The sequence below is a fragment of the Lolium perenne genome, chromosome 1 (genome assembly GCF_019359855.2).
Source record: "Lolium perenne isolate Kyuss_39 chromosome 1, Kyuss_2.0, whole genome shotgun sequence".
Lineage (NCBI taxonomy): Eukaryota > Viridiplantae > Streptophyta > Magnoliopsida > Poales > Poaceae > Lolium > Lolium perenne.
In genome coordinates this window covers 138,199,988-138,218,516 of record NC_067244.2, presented here as the reverse complement: position 1 = coordinate 138,218,516, position 18,529 = coordinate 138,199,988, and the positions used below count along the sequence as shown (strand labels likewise).

At 45.0% G+C, this 18,529-nt stretch overlaps 1 protein-coding gene across 1 annotated transcript; it reads right to left on the bottom strand.

Annotated features, from left to right (window-relative positions):
* Positions 1-5,959: 5,959 nt before the first annotated feature.
* Positions 5,960-12,811, bottom strand: LOC139829656 (aquaporin NIP3-1-like). Its single transcript, XM_051336481.2, has 4 exons — positions 12,551-12,811; positions 6,608-7,033; positions 6,466-6,527; positions 5,960-6,386 (listed from the first exon to the last, which is right to left on the bottom strand). The coding sequence occupies exons 1-4, from the start codon at positions 12,719-12,721 to the stop codon at positions 6,191-6,193; spliced, it is 855 nt and encodes a 284-aa protein (XP_051192441.1). The 5' UTR covers positions 12,722-12,811; the 3' UTR covers positions 5,960-6,190.
* Positions 12,812-18,529: the final 5,718 nt, after the last annotated feature.

Here is an 18,529-nt window from a genome sequence, read left to right as displayed (position 1 = left end):
TCGACGCCATCGTCACCGTCATCGAGCTAGACATCATCTCCATCATCATCACCATCATCATCACCGCCATCTCCACCGCTGCACCTCGTCACCGCTGTAACATCTAGGGTTGAATCTTGATTGTTTGATAGGGGAAACTCTCCCGGTATTGATTTCTACTTGTTATTGATGCTATTGAGTGAAACCATTGAACCAAGGTTTATGTTCAGATTGTTATTCATCATCATATCACCTCTGATCATGTTCCATATGATGTCTCGTGAGTAGTTCGTTTAGTTCTTGAGGACATGGGTGAAGTCTAAATGTTAGTAGTGAATTATGTTGGGTAATATTCAATGGTTTGATATTTAAGTTGTGGTGTTATTCTTCTAGTGGTGTCATGTGAACATCGACTACATGATACTTCACCTTTATAGGCCTAGGGGAATACATCTTATATTCGTTTGCTAATTGTGGGGTTGCCGGAGTGACAAAAACCTAAACCCCCGTTGGTATATCGATGCAGGAGGGATAGCAGGATCTCAGAGTTTAAGGCCGTAGTTAGATTTATCTTAATTACTTTCTTGTAGTTGCGGATGCTTGCAAGGGGTATAAGCACAAGTATGTATTAGTCCTAGGAAGGGCGGTGCATTAGCATAGATTCACCCACACAACACTTATCAAAACAATGAAGATTAATCAGCTATATGAAGCGAAAGCACTAGACTAAATTCCCGTGTGTTCTCAAGAACGTTTGGTCATTATAAGTAAACAAACCGGCTTGTCCTTTGTGCTAAAAAGGATTGGGCCACTCGCTGCAATTATTTCTCTCGCATTTTACTTACTCGTACTTTATTTATCTGCTATATCAAAACCCCCTGAATACTTGTCTGTGAGCATTTACAGTGAATCCTTCATCGAAACTGCTTGTCAACACCTTCTGCTCCTCGTTGGGTTCAACACTCTTATTTATCGAAAATACTACGATACACCCCCTATACTTGTGGGTCATCAAGTACCTTTTACCTTACCTCCCCGGCAACGACGCCAGAAAAGAGCTTGATGTCTACGCACGCTTCTATTCTTGTAGACAATGTTGGGCCTTCAAGTGTAGAGGTTTGTAGAGCAGCATCAAGTTTCTCCTAAGGGGACCACCCAAGGTTTATCGAACTCAGAGAGGTAGAGGTCAAAGATATCCCTCTCAAGCAACCCTGCAATTACGATACGAGAAGTCTCTTGTGTCCCCAACACACCCAATACAGTTGTCAGGTGTATAAGTGCACTAGTTCGGCGAAGAGATAGTGAAATACAAGTAATATGGATGATTATGAGTATTAATTGCAACCTGAAATAAAAATGGTAGCATGCAAACATGTAGCAGAACTGGTAGTAAATGGTGTTTCAATGCTTGGAAACAAGGTCTAGGGATCATACTTTCACTAGTGGGCACTCTCAACAATGATACCATAATTGAATACATAGATATTATCACTTCACTACGCTACCCTGAACCACTCTCTGGTTTGATAATAAACACAAATTCACTGCGTAGGGATGCATAAGCACTCATTAAAGTTAGCATTCCCAATCTATGGACGCCTCACGCTGTCACTTTGAGCATACAAAGATGGTACTAACTAGTCACCATAATTCATAAGTATTTCTATAAATTAAGAATAAGAAAAAAAACACGGTGTGCACACTGTCACCTTCACACCATTGGACAAGGTGTCCCCAGAGTTCACATAATAAAACAACTTGAGTAGCACAATAGTTGAAGAATAACATATACCTATTCAACTAGATTACAAAGCTCATGATCACATAAAGATCGTACATGGAGAGATAGATAGACCACATAGCTACTGGTAAAGCCCTTAGCCTCGGGGGAGAACTACTCACTCCTCATCGTGGGAGTCAGCAACGGCAATGGTGATGGCGGTGGAGTCGATGGAGATGGCTCCGGGGGCAATTCACCGTTCCGGCAGGGTGCCGAAACAGAGACTTCTGTCCCCCGAATCTTGTCTTCGGCGGCGGCGGAGCTACATAACTTTTTGTGGATGGAGACTTATTGATTTAGGGTTCACGCGTCGGGAGGCTTCTTATAGGCGGAAGAGAGAGGTCGGTGGAGGCCAGGGTGGCCCACACCACCCCCAGGTGCGGGCTAGGGCCAGGCCACGCCTAGGCATGGTCTGGCCGCCCTGTGGCCCTCCTCCGTCTCTGCTCTGGACTCCATCTTCGCTCCGGAAAAAATAGGAACTTTGGATTTTGTTTCGTCCAATTCCAAGAATATTTCCTGTACAACTTTTCTAAAATACAAAACAACAGAAAACAGGGCTGGCACTGTGGCATCTTGTTAATAGGTTAGTGTCACGAAGTGTAGACAAAACATATAACAATTGGTGTAAAACAAGCATGGAGCATTAAAAATTATAGATACGTTTGCAACGTATCACACACCATCACCTCTCAAACAAAACTAGATCTACCAACCCCCTTTGATATCTTCGCCCTCCAAGATCAAACATAATGATTCCCCTCACCCTTCTCTTCACCGATAACATAAATATCAACACCGGAGCCAACGATTTAACAAATATGATGTAGTTTAGTAAATTGATAATTATCCAAAATCAAGATCTCTAGAAATCTCTTTTAACGTTAGAGATCTATGTGCCATGATATTTAATATACTACACATACACATAAATGCAAACATATTATGAAATTTATCTAGAGACAAATTAAATCGTAAACTTTTTTTGTTCTTCTACTTTTTTCCGGTACCCATGACGCTAATGTTTATGGAAATGGTTTTCCCAAAATGAGCATTACAAGTATATAAAAACTATTATATATTAATACTTAATTAAATAGTATGTGGTTTATTTTGGAACATAATGCATTATAATACCCCCTCCATACCGAAAAGGATGTTGCAACTTTGTCTAGATACGTATGTATCTAGATGTGTTTTAATGTGTAGATACATGTGGAGTTAGATAAAGTTAAGACATTATTTCCGAAAAAGGGAGTAATTAAATTTGTATGTCGAGAGAGAGATTTATAAAAAAATAAAAAATGTTCAGTATAAATAATAAAAACTTAGAGACAATGGTGATACAAGTGAGGAGGTGTTGCTGCAAGGGTAGACGACGAAGCTGGGAAGGAGCAAGCATCCGTGTTGCAAGCCAGAATCCTGGATGCTTGAAACGATGTGTGGTAGTATTGGTGCAATGGTGAACAACAGAGGTTCCTCGATGGCAGTGGTCATAGAAAAAGGGAGCTCATGGTAGGATAACTTATCCCCTGCACCACGAAAATATATGTACCGGCTGCCCCTATGATTCCTGGACCATCGGATGTAGAAGGTATAGTCAAGATTAGTTCAATGCTATCATATTTATAAGAAGGACCTTTTTATTCATTAGAATCAATGAGTGCTCCAGCTTATTGGGATTTGACTACAAAACATGTTTCGTATGCCAAACTAAGTTCCACAAACTATGGATGTAAGGTCATCCTGTTTCAACAAGATTCGTACAAGTTGAACTGGGTTTATTTTCTGAAATTTAATGAAACCATAACTGAATAGAACTATCAGAAAATTGACAAAATAATGTGGATCTCAGAAGAGAAGGAATGCGGATTGATAACAACAAACCTATAGGACTGTTTTGGAAACATTGCAGGACACAGAAGTCCATAAAACCTAACTGCGGGTTGATTTACAGCGGAAGCAAGGTTGTTCTTGCAAATAGAACTACTACCCGGATTGTGCGTGTATTTTAGTTGTTGTTTTTTCATCCAATGGTCAAGGAATCACGGGTGTAGCTGGTGCATATATTTGGGATACGTTCTCCTCTGGCCAGCACCCAGAGCATAAACCACGAGCCATGTGGGGGATCTCCATGTGGAAAACGAGGTTTTATTTTTGCGGCCGGGCTTTGCGCGGAGGAGATGTAGGGAAACGATTTAACAACTTTTCAGATTGATATGGACACATGTCAAGCGCTCCATGCAGGCTCCCGATCCCCCCGGAGGATGCTCAGAACAACCCATATACAAATCAATAGTAGAATGTACCGTAAAATACTTTGAATTTGGAGTTAGACTACTAGTGTAACTAGTAGCTCGTCAAGTGAAAAAACCGAATTTCTTTTCACAGAATGGCGGTATTAAATGCAAACAAACACCATGTACTAACAAAAGAGAAATAGTAGATGAATACAGACGATACACATATGACCTACGTGCAGAGCATAAGAATTCACTTATGTCGTTTGGCCACTCAAAGTGCATTTAACATTCACGTGCCAATTTCATCACAAAATATCCATGCTTTTCCACGTAAAATCAATCACTGCTCATGCGGGTTGTATGCTAAATATTCGATGCAGTATGAATACAACCTCGGATGGCTTCCACATGATCGAGCTGATGTAAACGCTGGGCTCACATGGCCACAAACCGCCACAAGCCCCACACCAGTGCGAGTTCCGCTTGTCAAGTATGCTGTCAAACTAGCTAAACCTAATACAGTACTTAGGTGCAGTGCAACGGTTTATCCAGAAGTTATGGTCCTACGAAAAAAATTCATAAATTAGTACCTTGCTCCAAAATTTGACGTTTTGTGCAATTTACTCCGTAAAGAAAGAGAAACCGTAGATGGATACATACATACAGTATACGACTTAATCAAAGGATTCTTTGGTACAGTACATTAACGCGGCCTGATGCCCGTCAGCCGGCGCATCGGCGTTTATTTTGACACTAAAACTGACACGACACGACCGAACGGCTAACGCCGCAGATGGTTCACAAATGAGTGAAGTCTGTTTTAAACCTTGAATTAGTAGAGGGTGTTGGAATCAAACCTTGAACTCTTATTCCCGGAAACTAGCACCCTGTACTTATAAATCCTGGTCAATTTAAACCCTGGACTAGTTCGGGCTAGTTTGGTGCACAGGAAATGAGAAATCCTGGCCGGGATAGCCCTCTAACTCACTGTATGTCGTGTTCATCTCCCTTTCATCTATTTCTCTCTCAACTCCACACTCCCGCATAAACATCAATATGGCAAACCTGCTTACAAATTGGTTGGAGATATTTATGAACTAGGAAAATAGATTCCACGCGCACCCTCCATGCTATTGGCACTAACACAAACACATAACCTGCAGCGCTGCTCCATGCCCTCCAACTTGTCGCCTACTGACGTTCGTGCTGGACGCAGGTTGATGTAAGGAGCGGTGCAGTTGGGCTTGACCGCACGTGCATAGATGACTGGGGCGACGGAATTGTTCCGTGGTTGATTTCTTGGACGACGCGAGCACCGCTCCGGTCAGACATGGAGTCCATGGAGACGCATTTGGTCAGACATGGAGTAAACGGAGACGCATTTGGCTGCAGGCCAGAGAGGGGACGCGGCGCCAGCTGGAGGTGGACAAGCCGGAGGCGGGGAGGGTCGTCGCGGTCGGAGGTGGCGGAGTCGAGAGAAGCGCGGTTCACAGCGACGAGGTCGCCGTGGTCATGGCTGCCACCGGAGCCGGAGGAGGATTGGGAGTGCGAGAATCGGGAGGAGATGAGGGATGGGGAGGCCTCCGTGTAGAAGCTCTCGCGAGGAACGGCGCCGACGCGAGGTCAAACGCAGCGCCGCTGGATGCCCGCCCACTATTGCTCCATTGGTGGACAAACTTCAGAGATCTCGCCGCCTACGAGCTGATTGAGGTGATCGAGAACGGCAAAGGGGAATTGATTCGGGAGAAGACAAGGAAATACACAACGAGAGAGATGAACATGACATACACATGTAATCCCGACTAGGATTTCAGTGCCCCAAATTAGTCTCAACAGGTCCAGGGTTTAGATTGACTGGGATTGATGAGTATAGGGTGGTGATTTCAGGGATTGAGAGTTGAGGGTTTGATCCAAACACCTACTATAAGTTCAAGGTTTAAATTAGACTTTACTCTTCACAAATTAACCGAGTCACAAGTCCACGCCGTTCTGAACGAAGCAGAGCGACTCTCGGTTTATTACATATGAAAGCAGTCTCACGGGAAACGTGGAAACCGTAGTAATCGACCGATCATACCTGATCGTACCGTCAGTGGTACTGTATATGTAGTAACTGCAGCTCGCCAGAGGGATTGTAAGTAGGAGTTGATCAGCATTCAGCAAACCAACCGGAGTTGTGTGCGCGCATCGATCAGCGCCGGAAGCTGCGCTGCGGGCGCTGGGTCTCGCCGTTGTCGTCCCTGAGCTTGACCGCCGTGTACACGCCGGCGCCAGCCACCGCGCCCAGTGTCGGCGCCACCAGGTATATCCACAGCTGGCTGTAGTTCCCCGCCGCCACCGCCGGCCCCAGTGTCCTCACAGGGTTCATCGACCCTCCCGTCGTCGGCCTGCCATACAAGCACACACGCGTCAGGATATGCTACAGGATTATCTCGGAAACTCAATTCGCATGCAAGTTGAGCTTACCCGGCCACAAGGATGTTTAGCGTCACGGCTGCTCCCACCGCGATCCCCGCGAGCTCACCCACCTGCATGCCACAACGGGAAGAAATTACAGATGAATCCTTGAAGAGAGTGGAGAAGAGGATGTGGACGGTCAGTGACGCACGGCTCGGGTGTCGGTGGCGACGGCGGTGACCACAAAGAGGAGGTTGAAGGTGATGATGAACTCGGTGAAGAAGGCCTGGGTGCTGGAGATGGTGACGTCGGGGACGGTGACGCCGCCGGAGAGGAAGGGGTCGAACATGCCCTTGAGCGCGAAGCTCGCGCAGATGGAGCCCAGCACCTGGACGGCCACGTAGGCGGGGACCTGGAGCCAGGGGAAGTGGCGGAGCGCCGCGAACGCGATGGTCAGCGACGGGTTCAGGTGCGCGCCGGAGATGTGCCCCGTCGACAGGATGATGGTCGTCACGGCAAGCCCCGCGCACGCCGCGTTGCCGAACGGCGAGATCGCGCCGCCGTACTTCTGGTTCACGATCGGCGCCGCCGTCGCGAAGAAGATGAGGATGAACGTGCCCACGAACTCAGCGCCCAGCTGCACAAATGCCATTCATTGGTTAACATGCTGCTCATGTCTCATTAGATTAGCTTAGTACAGAGACGCAAGCTGGGCCTTGCATGTTTTTTCTGCTTGAAACTGGGTCTTGCATGTGCTTTCTGCTTGTAAAAAGGCGGGGTGGTACTAAACGGGAACTGCTTTACACCGACCAATTTTTTTTTGTATTTTCAAAATTGAACATTTGTTAAGTTTGAACAATTTTGAAATTTCAAAATTTGAACATTTTTTTAAAATTCAAACATTTTCTAAATTTGAACAATTTTTGAATTCAAACAATTTTCAAATTTGAACTTTTAAAATCTTGTTATTTCTCGAATCTGAAAAGTAAAAATAGGAAAAAGAAAACCAAAAACAAAAAGAAACTAAAAAACGAAAAATAGAAAAACACAAAACAGAAAGAAAAATGAAGAATAAGAAAAAACACGCAAACTAGGCCGACCAGGTCAGCCTATACCGTGCATGGGGGTTGCGGTGCACGTAAGCAAACACAATCGAACATACTGAATAAGCGGAAAGAAAACTTTTGTCTAGGAATGTAAAGTTACGTCTATACGTCAAAGAGAAAGGTACGTCTATACTTTTAGATTTAGCAGGCTTGGGGTTCCGTAACATTGAATTCTTCAACTTACTATGCTTGCGAAGCAAGCTTGGCATATACTCAAGAATCCAAACACGCCCAGTGCAAGTGTTCTCAAGGTTGTTCATTTCCATCATCAAATATTCCTTGAGGCTACGGTTGGTTTCCACCTCCCACAAATATGGCGAGCTCTGATTGAAAGGAGGGATGTGATGATACAAGGATTGATTCGTAGGATTGGATCGGACACAAATACACATGCTTCGAACCAGGGTTGGATCCCGCGTGACTACATGTTGCGTCCGCTCTGATGCAAGAAGGAGAATCCTCCAACCTAGGTGAGTGCTTTTACCAGTGGTGATTCTAGGTCACGGAACAAGTCGATATTAGAGGAGTGGTTCCTCCCTACTGATGTGGAACAAATTTGCAAGATACCGCTGAGTACTAGACGCCATGAGGATGACTGGGCGTGGCACTATGATCGCTCAGGTGCATTGTCTGTGCAATTGGTATACCGCCTCTCGTTCATACAAAGAGAACTAGGGAAGATTGGATCGAGCACCGTTTGGGGGTTCGAATCTGGTAGGACAAGAAAAGGTATGGAAAAAATGTGGTCAGTTCAGGTACCGTCAAAGCTTCGCGTCTTCTTATGGCGCGTAGCTCACGAGCCCCTCCCGACAGGAGACGTTCATCACCGGTGGCACATGGCAGATTCGAACAAGTGTTCGATTTGTGGCGAGGATGACTCATGGAGGCATTCACTCATTGATTGCACTCCATGTAGATGTGTATGGGCTCTAGTCAGTGAGGAAGTTACAGAACACACAGAACCTTAACATTGGAACCATCAGCGAAGCAGTGGATTTTCTCGACGATCAGCTTGCTTGAGCATGCAACTTTTGTGGAATTGGTAGTTACCTTATGGGACATTTGGTATGCAAGGAGGTGCTGGATCCGTGAAGGCGAACAACAAAGTCCCCTATCGATGTTCCTATTTGTGCGCAACTTTCTTGATGATCTTAAAATAGCAGCTCCGCTCCTAATCAGGGGCGGGGTTGGACTACTTTTCACCCTGATGCCTCTTCAAGCAAGGCTTCCTCATGCTAAGAAAAATGGGCCTTCCTGATGCACTCTTAGTGGGCTAAGGTGATGCACCGGGCCTTTTTTAGTCTAAAATACAAGGGAAAAAAAATTCTAGACCCTGATGTGTGTGCATCAGGGTGAGCCCACTAGGCTCCGCCCCTGCTCCTAATGAATATTGATGCGGCGATGACGAAGACTGGTCTAGGCGGGACAGTTGCAATGGTCTGAAGGAGGAGTGTCCCTGGGTGCCTCGGCACTCACAATCCTAGACCATGATCACTCTGCCACGCTTGAGGCTTTAACTTGCCGTGAGGCACTAGTGTTGGCCCAAGACTTGCATCTCTCTAGACTATGTGGCATCAGACTGTCTGGATGTCATTAATAATCTCCAGCAGCCGTACATGTGAGTGTATGGTATGATCACACAAGTGATCAATGAGACGACATCCTTGTTCGAGAAAGTGGTGTTCAAACATGAAGATATAAGCTCAAATGGCGAGGCTCATCGTCTGACAAGGGGTTTTGTAAACTTAGCTAGCAGTCATCAAGTGTGGCTACTGGAGCCACCGGATGGTTTTAACATTTATGTACAAGTTTTTTTTTTCTGTTAATCAATAAAGAACGACTGAACTCTCCAAAAAAAAAAGGAGGGAGTAGGATTATGTGCACGCAAGCAAACACAACCGAATGCTGAAGAAGTGGAAATAAAAGTTTTGTCTAGGCATTGTCAAGTTGCGTCTATACTTTTAGATTTAGCAGGCTCGATCATCCAGCACTATATAAAGTTGGAACGACAATTTGTTACTGTATCAACAATCACATGTCAATACTATGTTGCTTTTGGCGCCTCCCTATTTTAGAAAACCAATCTTTTCCAATAATTTTATGCGGACACATTCAGATTGGACATGCCGCCGAGGAGCGAGACGTCAAAGGGAAGCAACCACTCTCGTCGCTCACGGGTAGCTGGAGTCATTCTGGCTGGATGGAGCGATATCCCAATTCAAAGTTTCAAAACATGACATATAGTCCTCCTATGTCACGTCTAAGAACACTATTGCAGAAATAATTGCACTTCAACTTCAGTGGATGTGTGAGATATATTTTGGCCTCTTATCAACGGTGTCATTGCCAGTTTTCTAAATAAAATATGCACCATGTCTCTGTATACTACAAGAATTATAATTTCATCTATTATACATACAAGGTATACTGCAAAAAAGGTCTATATTTTTTTAAGTAAACTATAGAAATCACATATGCAATATAGAATCGATATACCTAGATAAATCATGAAAAATATTATTATACGATATCCATGTACCATTATGGTTGTTGGTGCTCCCTTCGATCCATAATGAGTGCCGGAAACTTAGTACAAAAGTTATCTTAACAGTACTAAATTTCTAGCACTTATTAGCCACAATAAGAGTATCATATGTAGTATCATGCATGTTATGTAGGCAAAAATCTGATGTGGCACATCAATTAATGAGGAGAGAGGTGAGAGTAGTATCATAGGTAGATACGGTATCATAGCACGTAAAACTAAAAATTTCAGTGGCAAACACATCATGTACACATATTTGCATTGAGATTCTATAAAACATTAAATATGATGCAACTATGATACTAATTCATGATACTATGCATTGTAGGTATTATATCATATACTAGTATCATGTGCATGATACTAGTATATGATACTTCCCATTGTGACTAGTCTAGACTAGTCTGTGATACCACATCCACAATGCATAGTATTATAATACGGTATCATACTTATGTCATATTTTATGATTTGTAGAATCTCAATGCAAATGTGTCCATGATGTATTTGTCATGAAGTTTTCTAGATTTATGTGTCATGATACGGTATCATATTATGATACTACTCCCATCTCTCAGCTCATTAATTGATGTGACACATCGGATTTTTGCCAACATGGCATGCATGATACTATTTATGATACTCCCATTGGGGCTAGTCTTATGTACCAGAAAAAGTAGTTTTTTTAAAACCGTTGGTCAAATTATGCATTGTTTGACTTTTCAAAATATAGTCCTTATTTTCAGAAATAGAGGAAGTAGTTGGTACATGCTTTTCACAATAGATTCTAGTTTGTAAATGCGTGACACAACGTACACTACAATCTGCACACCATCCGTCACATCAAAATTGATTGCATACACACTATTTTCTCATCAGATAAATACCAGACACACTGAACAAAACATGTTGACATTCACTATTCTTATTTTTTTATCAAAGGAAATGCACCGGCCTTATTTACCCTTAAATTGAATGTATGAGACGACCAAGGTCGTTCAATAGGATGATGCATACTGTGCTTATGTGCAAGAGGAAGGTAGTGGACTGATGCAGTATCACAGATACCTATTATCTAGCGGTTGTTTCGGTTGTGGTGTGACACATTGTACTTCCCTGAAGTTTCGAAACATATGTGTTGGCTTTTTCAAAAACATATGTTTTTTTTTCAAAACCACAATTTTGTCAGTTTTGTGTAACTCAAACTTTAAAGTATATTTTTTTATTTTTTTTAAAATATCGAGTTCACTGAAGTTTGGCAGTAAAATGTTGCACTCACTAGTAAGACGGTATTAAGAGATTACACATTATAGTAAGACATAATCGGAGGTGGTGTTTTGGCTCATAGGTGCATTTGCACCTATTATACAAAATAATTAAAAAACAAATTTCAAAATATCAGAAAGTTCTGAAATAAAACTTTTGGTGGACATCTTGACATTCTATGTTCGTACACAAGTTTCCGTGGAAAAATAAAATTTTATTTGGCATGTATAAAAAGTACAAAAAAATGTCATGTATGTAGTCTTGTTGGAGCATCAAAATTTATCTTTTTTTACACGAGACACAAAAAATATTCTTTTTTTCCGAAAACTTATGTGCGAACATAGAATCTCTAGATATAGATGCAAAATTTTATTTTAGAATTTTTTGACACTTTAAATATATTTTCACACAACGAGTTCATATGCACCCGTGAGCCAAATTAGATTTCCCAAAATAATCTTCAAATATTCAATTTCACTATGGAGACTGGCTGGTAATTGCAGCGTCACTAAAATCGGAATGGAGCAGCATGTGAGCTTGCAAAGCATGTCAGGACAGTTCAAAATCAGGCAGGCTAGTTGTTTAACTTTCCCGATACCATCTTTCATATAATCGAAGAAGACTTTATTTTCCTTGACCTTTTAAAGTATAAAGCTCCTTCTTGATCTACTCCCTCAGTCTTATGGAATTTATCTCAATTTTATCAAATTTTAGATGTATCTAAATACTATTTAACATCTAGATATATTTAAATTTTAATAAATTTAAGACAAATTTCTTGAGACAGAGGGAGTACAAAAATCAACCTGCACTTTTTTTGTTCTATTGGTTGTATAAACCCTCCCCAAAATATTTCCACATAAACCTATTTTACCTAGAGAAGTGTTTTATTATTAACAAAAATCCGGAAGAACCAAATTAGTATGAAACTTGGGTTGGTTGGTATTATTAGCTGACGTAAATCAGGTGAGTTTTGAGTCGCGCACACATGCGGGGCTGCATCGAACGGCTCCATATGCGAGTGACTCAAGGTCACCGTACTTCCAGTTGGAGGATTGTGCCATCACGCACTAGTCATTATGCATTACCTACTTGAAAGAAAAAGGTCTCCTGCACAATTTCGGAAAAGAAGAGAAATCCAGTTCGAGAACACGAAACCACGCAGGAGGGAAGAACAGGGGAAACCCATCCATGGCGGCGAGCGAGCAGCACGCAATGCGCACAGTGCATGGCGTACCTTGCGGGTGAGCGAGACGTCCGGCGCGGGGATCTCCAGGACGGAGGCGTTGGGCGCCACCGGCAGGCACTTGAACCGCGGCATGGACTTGTGGTCGTACGACAGCGTGCCCGGCGTCGCCGGCGTCGACAGGTTCGGCGTCTCCGGCCCCGTGGTGGCCACCGCCTCCATCACAGCAACTCAGATAAGCACCTAACTCTCTCTTCTTCCTCTTTTTTTTTGGGTGTTCTTTTTTTGGCGAATGTGGTGGAATGGAAATAGGGGGTCGTGGTGCACTAATTACATGATTTGATGGTCTTTGCAGAGGTAATGCTACGGTTGCGGGAGGATTGGCTCCAGGATCACGAGACCGCGACTGACGGCTACTGCTAAGAGCATGTCTAACAGGTCCCGTATTTTTTCGCCCCGTAAAGGCCGAGTAGAGGGCCCTGTATCCGGATTTCACCGGCCAAAAACTCGGACGAGCTAGCAGAGCCCGTATCCCCACCCCGTCCGAGTTTCCGGCCCCTCAAAACAGGGTTTTAGACACCAATTTGCACAACAATTTCACATCAAACATAGCACATCCAAAATATATGATGCATAATTCATAGTTTTAACATCACAACGCGATCATAGGCAATGTTCAAGCCACGGAAGTTCCCAAATGTGATCAACCATCAAGGGATCCATCGCCACCGGAGCCACCGCTCGCCGGAGACTCACCTTGATCACGAGCTTGACGCGCAGCCATCTTCCTCGCAATGATGTCCGCCTTGGTCTCCTTCCACCACGCCAGCTGATCCTCGTCCATGCCGTCCGTGCGCATCATCATGATTTCCCTCTCCTCGGCCAAGAGCTCCTTCATGGCCTTGGCTTCTTTGGCTTTGATCATCCTCATGTCAAGCTCCTTCCTTGCTTGCACCTTGGCAAGCTTCACCTCACTCTTCTTGTCGGTGATGAGGAGCTTGGTCTCCAACGTCTTCATCGTCAATGCCTCCTTGGACTTCATGAGTTGATCCAACTTCTCCCGGAAGCTAGCTGCTTCAAGTTCTACCTTGACCCTCTCTTCGTGCGAGGCTTCAGCTGGTGGTACTGATCCTCAATGCGCTGCCAATAGCGCTTGCCGCCTTGGTCCACTCCGGTGCACGCATCCATCCCCACCTTGCTCCAAGCACGGACCAAGATGACGTCCTCGATCTCGCTGTAGTTCGCCGTGCGTGGCTTCGGCGTCGACGAAGAACCGGCGGCAGCCGGATCAACCTCAACCACCTCCTCCTCGTCACCCTCATCCTCCTCCTCCTCATCAATCTCTTCAACATTGCACTCCCCATCGAATGCACCGATACCGGCATCCAAATTCACCGCGGAATCGTTGAGCATGTCCATGTACGATGTTGTGGACTCCCCATCGAACACCTTGTCTACGTCGATGGTGGTTGGCGGCGGCGCGGGCGGCGCGGGCAGCGCAACGGCCGGAACGGACGGAGGAGGGGTCGTGACCTTGGAGGCCGGCGGAGGAGCGAGGCCGATGCGGCTGATTGCCTTGGTCCGCACCTTGGCCGGCGCCACACCCCTCGGCCCGGCGGCCTTGGTCTTCTTGGCAGCCGGCGGCGCTTCGCCCGCTGAATCGGCGGCCGCCGCCGCCGCTTCGAAGAATTGCTTCGGGATCCTCTTCCTCTTCGACGGGATGGTGGAGGCGATCATGGCCGACACGACGCCGGCGGCCGGCGGACCTCCGACAGGGACATCAACCACCGCGCCCGAAGGAGGTGTACCGCCGGCGGTAGGCGGCTCTTGCGGACGGTCCATGGCGGCCGGATCCGGCCGGGAATGGCGCGGGGGAGGAGATCGGGCGGCGGCGGCGGCAGTTGGCTTCAGCGAAATGCTTCCCGCGCAGTGGAGTGGGCGATAGTGGTTTCGCCCACTATCCCCGCTCCCACCCCGCACAAGTAGGGGGCGAGGACCCGCCCCGTACTCGAAAACAGCAAAAAACGATTCGGGGGCCGTTTTTACGGGGCGTGCTAGACGGCCGGGTAGAGCCGAAACCCTCAAACCGGCGGTTATTATACGGGTTTGCCCCTTTTACGGGGTCTGTTAGACCTGCTCTAACATGATTGGGTTTTCTGTCAACTTTGTTGTTGTTGTTGTTGTTTTTCGGCTGGGTGGGCAAATTTACATGATCTGGAGGCTTTTCTAGATTTTGTGTTAAGAACTCAGTGGGGATAAATCCAGCCTAACTCGAAATGCGCGCCTCGGCTACTTCTCTGGGACTACGGAGGAAGTGACTTGTATCATCTAGTATTTTTTTGGTTTTTTGGGTGGATCTGGATCGATCTTGAGACATATGTATGGATCTCGTTTGTCAGGCAGTCTGTTAAACAATCTAAACCTGATATTTGGGTGCAGCGCAACGTTACCCAGAGGTATAGTTCTGCGCAAAAGAAATAAAGTTATACTCTGGGTAATCTTTGAGTAGTTCCTTGCAACAAATATCCAATAAATTTGGTGTTTTGTGCTATTTATCCGTAAAGAAGTAGATGGACAGAGACACACGGGTAGATGCTGTCAGCCCGGTGCATCGACATTTCTTTTAACACTAAAACTAACACGACAGAACGCCACAAACCGATATACTTCTATTGCACAGAAGTTGCCTGAACGGTTCGTGTCTCTTCCCTTAGGCGCCAGCGAAGTGGGCGGTTCATACCCTCCTTCCCTTCTTCTGCTACTTCGATGGCTGGAGAGGGGGGGGGGGGTCCTTGTTCTACCGCAGCGCAGTTGTTCCACCATAGGTCTATGGTCTTGTCTTTGTCTAGTAAGCCAGTTTGGTGAGGTTTGTGCTGCGCTCAATAAGGTGGCTTCAGTCTCTCCCTCACCCCGGCGGCGCCACTGAGCCGATGGCCTCGTCCCCTATTTCGTTCGGAATGGTGGGCTTAAGGTTTTCTATGTCTCGCGGCTGCAACCTCTCATGGCTGCACCTACAAATTTGACAGGTTGGTGTTGTTACGAGGTTGGTGGCCCAACGATGTGTTCTTCCCTGACAAGGGCGGCGAGATGCGTCACATCAATTTTTACGAACTGTTCTGTTTTGACAGATTCTTGCACTGTTTTGCATTTGCATCTTTTTGCCCACCTTTTTGAGTTCTCTTGATCAAAGAACCTTATTGAAGTTGTGCTACAGTAGCTAATGCTTTTCATATGTCACACTGAACTTTGTAGATTTGATTAATATTATCATTGCACTAATGCTGCTAATGAGATTTGTGATGAGTTTTGTATGAAGGAAGTTTTCAAGTGTAGGAAAGAAGAATGATGAGATGAGATGAAGAATGGACAAAAGCTCAAGCTTGGGGATGCTCATGTCACCCCAAGATATATTCAAGAAGTACAAGCGTCAAAGCTTGGGGATGCCCAAGGCATCCCCTTCTTCATCAATAAAAATATCAGGTCATGTTTCTGTTCACTATATTTTTATTGCTTCATATGAAGGAGATATGCCCTAGAGGCAATAATAAAGTGGTTATTATTTATATCTTTATATTTATGATAAATGTTTATATATCATGCTAGAATTGTATTAACCGAAACATTAGTACATGTGTGATATGTAGACAAACAAGAAGTCCCTAGTATGCCTCTTAAACTAGCTTGTTGATTAATGGATGATTAGTTTCATAATCATGAACATTGGATGTTATTAATAACAAGGTTATGTCATTGTGTGAATGATATAATGGATACACCTAATTAAGCGTAGCATAAGATCTCGTCATTAAGTTATTTGCTATAAGCTTTCGATACATAGTTACCTAGTCCTTATGACCATGAGATCATGTAAATCACTTATACCGGAAAGGTACTTTGATTACACCAAACACCACTGCGTAAATGGGTGGCTATAAAGGTGGGATTAAGTATCCGGAAAGTATGAGTTGAGGCATATGGATCAACAGTGGGATTTGTCCATCCCGATGACGGATAGATATACTCTGGGCCCTCTCGGTGGAATGTCGTCTAATGTCTTGCAAGCATATGAAAGAGTTCATAAGAGACCACATACCACGGTACGAGTAAAGAGTACTTGTCAGGAGACGAGGTTGAACAAGGTATAGAGTGATACCGAAGATCAAACCTCGGACAAGTAAAATATCGTGAGACAAAGGGAATTGGTAATTTATGTGAATGGTTCATTCGATCACTAAAGTCATCGTTGAATATGTGGGAGCCATTATGGATCTCCAGATCCCGCTATTGGTTATTGGTCGGAGTGAGTACTCAACCATGTCCGCATAGTTCTCGAACCGTAGGGTGACACACTTAAAGTTGGATGTTGAAATGGTAGCACTTGAATTATGGAATGGAGTTCGAATATTTGTTCGGAGTCCCGGATGAGATCCCGGACATCACGAGGAGTTCCGGAATGGTCCGGAGAATAAGATTCATATATAGGATGTCATTTTATGTGAATAAAATGTCGCGGAAGGTTCTATGGAAGGTTCTAGAAGGTTCTAGAAAAGTCCGGAAGAAACCACCAAGGAAGGTGGAGTCCACAAGGGACTCCACCTCCATGGCCGGCCAGCCCTAGTGGGGGTGGAGTCCCAAGTGGACTCCACCATAGGGGGCCGGCCACCCCCACATGGGAGGTGGGAATCCCACCTTTGGGTGGGAGTCCTAGTTGGGCTAGGTTTGCCCCTCCTATGGAAGGTTTTGGTTTCGGGTCTTATTCGAAGACTTGGACACCAACACTTGGGATCCACATATATAATGAGGTGACAAGGGAGGGTGCCGGCCACCCCAACACCATAGCTTGGCCGCCCCCCTTGAGTGGCCGGCCACCCCCTCCCAAACCCTAGCTTTGCTCCTCCACTTCATATTTCCCGCGTAGCTTAGCGAAGCTCCGCCGGACTTCTACACCGCCACCGACACCACGCCGTCGTGCTGTCGGATTCAAGAGGAGCTACTACTTCCGCTGCCCGCTGGAACGGGGAGGTGGACGTCGTCTTCATCAACAACCGAACGTGTGACCGAGTACGGAGGTGCTGCCCGTTCGTGGCGCCGAAACCGATCGTGATCAAGATCTTCTACGCGCTTTTGCAAGCGGCAAGTGATCGTCTACCGCAGCAACAAGAGCCTCATCTTGTAGGCTTTGGAATCTCTTCAAGGGTGAGACTCGATACCCCCTCGTTGCTACCGTCTTCTAGATTGCATCTTGGCTTGGATTGCGTGTTCGCGGTAGGAAAATTTTTGTTTTCTATGCAACGTTATCCTACAGTGGTATCAGAGCCGTGTCTATGCATAGATGGTTGCACGAGTAGAACACAATGGTTTGTGGGCGTTGATGCTCTTGTTATCTTTAGTTTGAGTACTTTGCATCTTTATGGCATAGTGGGATGAAGCGGCTCGGACTAACTTTACATGACCGCGTTCATGAGACTTGTTCCTCGTTCGACATGCAACTTGTATTGCATAAGAGGCTTTGCGGGTGTCTGTCTCTCCTACTATAGTGAAGATTCAATTTACTCTTCTATTGACAACATTAGTATCACCGTTGTGGTTCATGTTCGTAGGTAGATTAGATCTCTCTCGAAAACCCTAAACCACGTAAAATATGCAAACCAAATTAGAGACGTCTAACTTGTTTTTGCAGGGTTTGGTGATGTGATATGGCCATAATGTGATGATGAATATGTATGAGATGATCATTATTGTATTGTGGCAACCGGCAGGAGCCTTATGGTTGTCTTTAATTTTCATGTTGAGTAGTATTTCAAAGTAGTTGTAATAGTTGCTACATGAGGTGAACAACCATGAAGACGGCGTCATGAACCTTGACGCTATGCCGACGATGATGGAGATCATGCCCGTTGATGATGGAGATCATGTCCGTGCTTTGATGATGAAGATCGAAGGCGCAAAGACTAAAGGGCCATATCATATCACATATGAATTGCATGTGATGTTAATCCTTTATGCATCTTATTTTGCTTAGATCGCGAC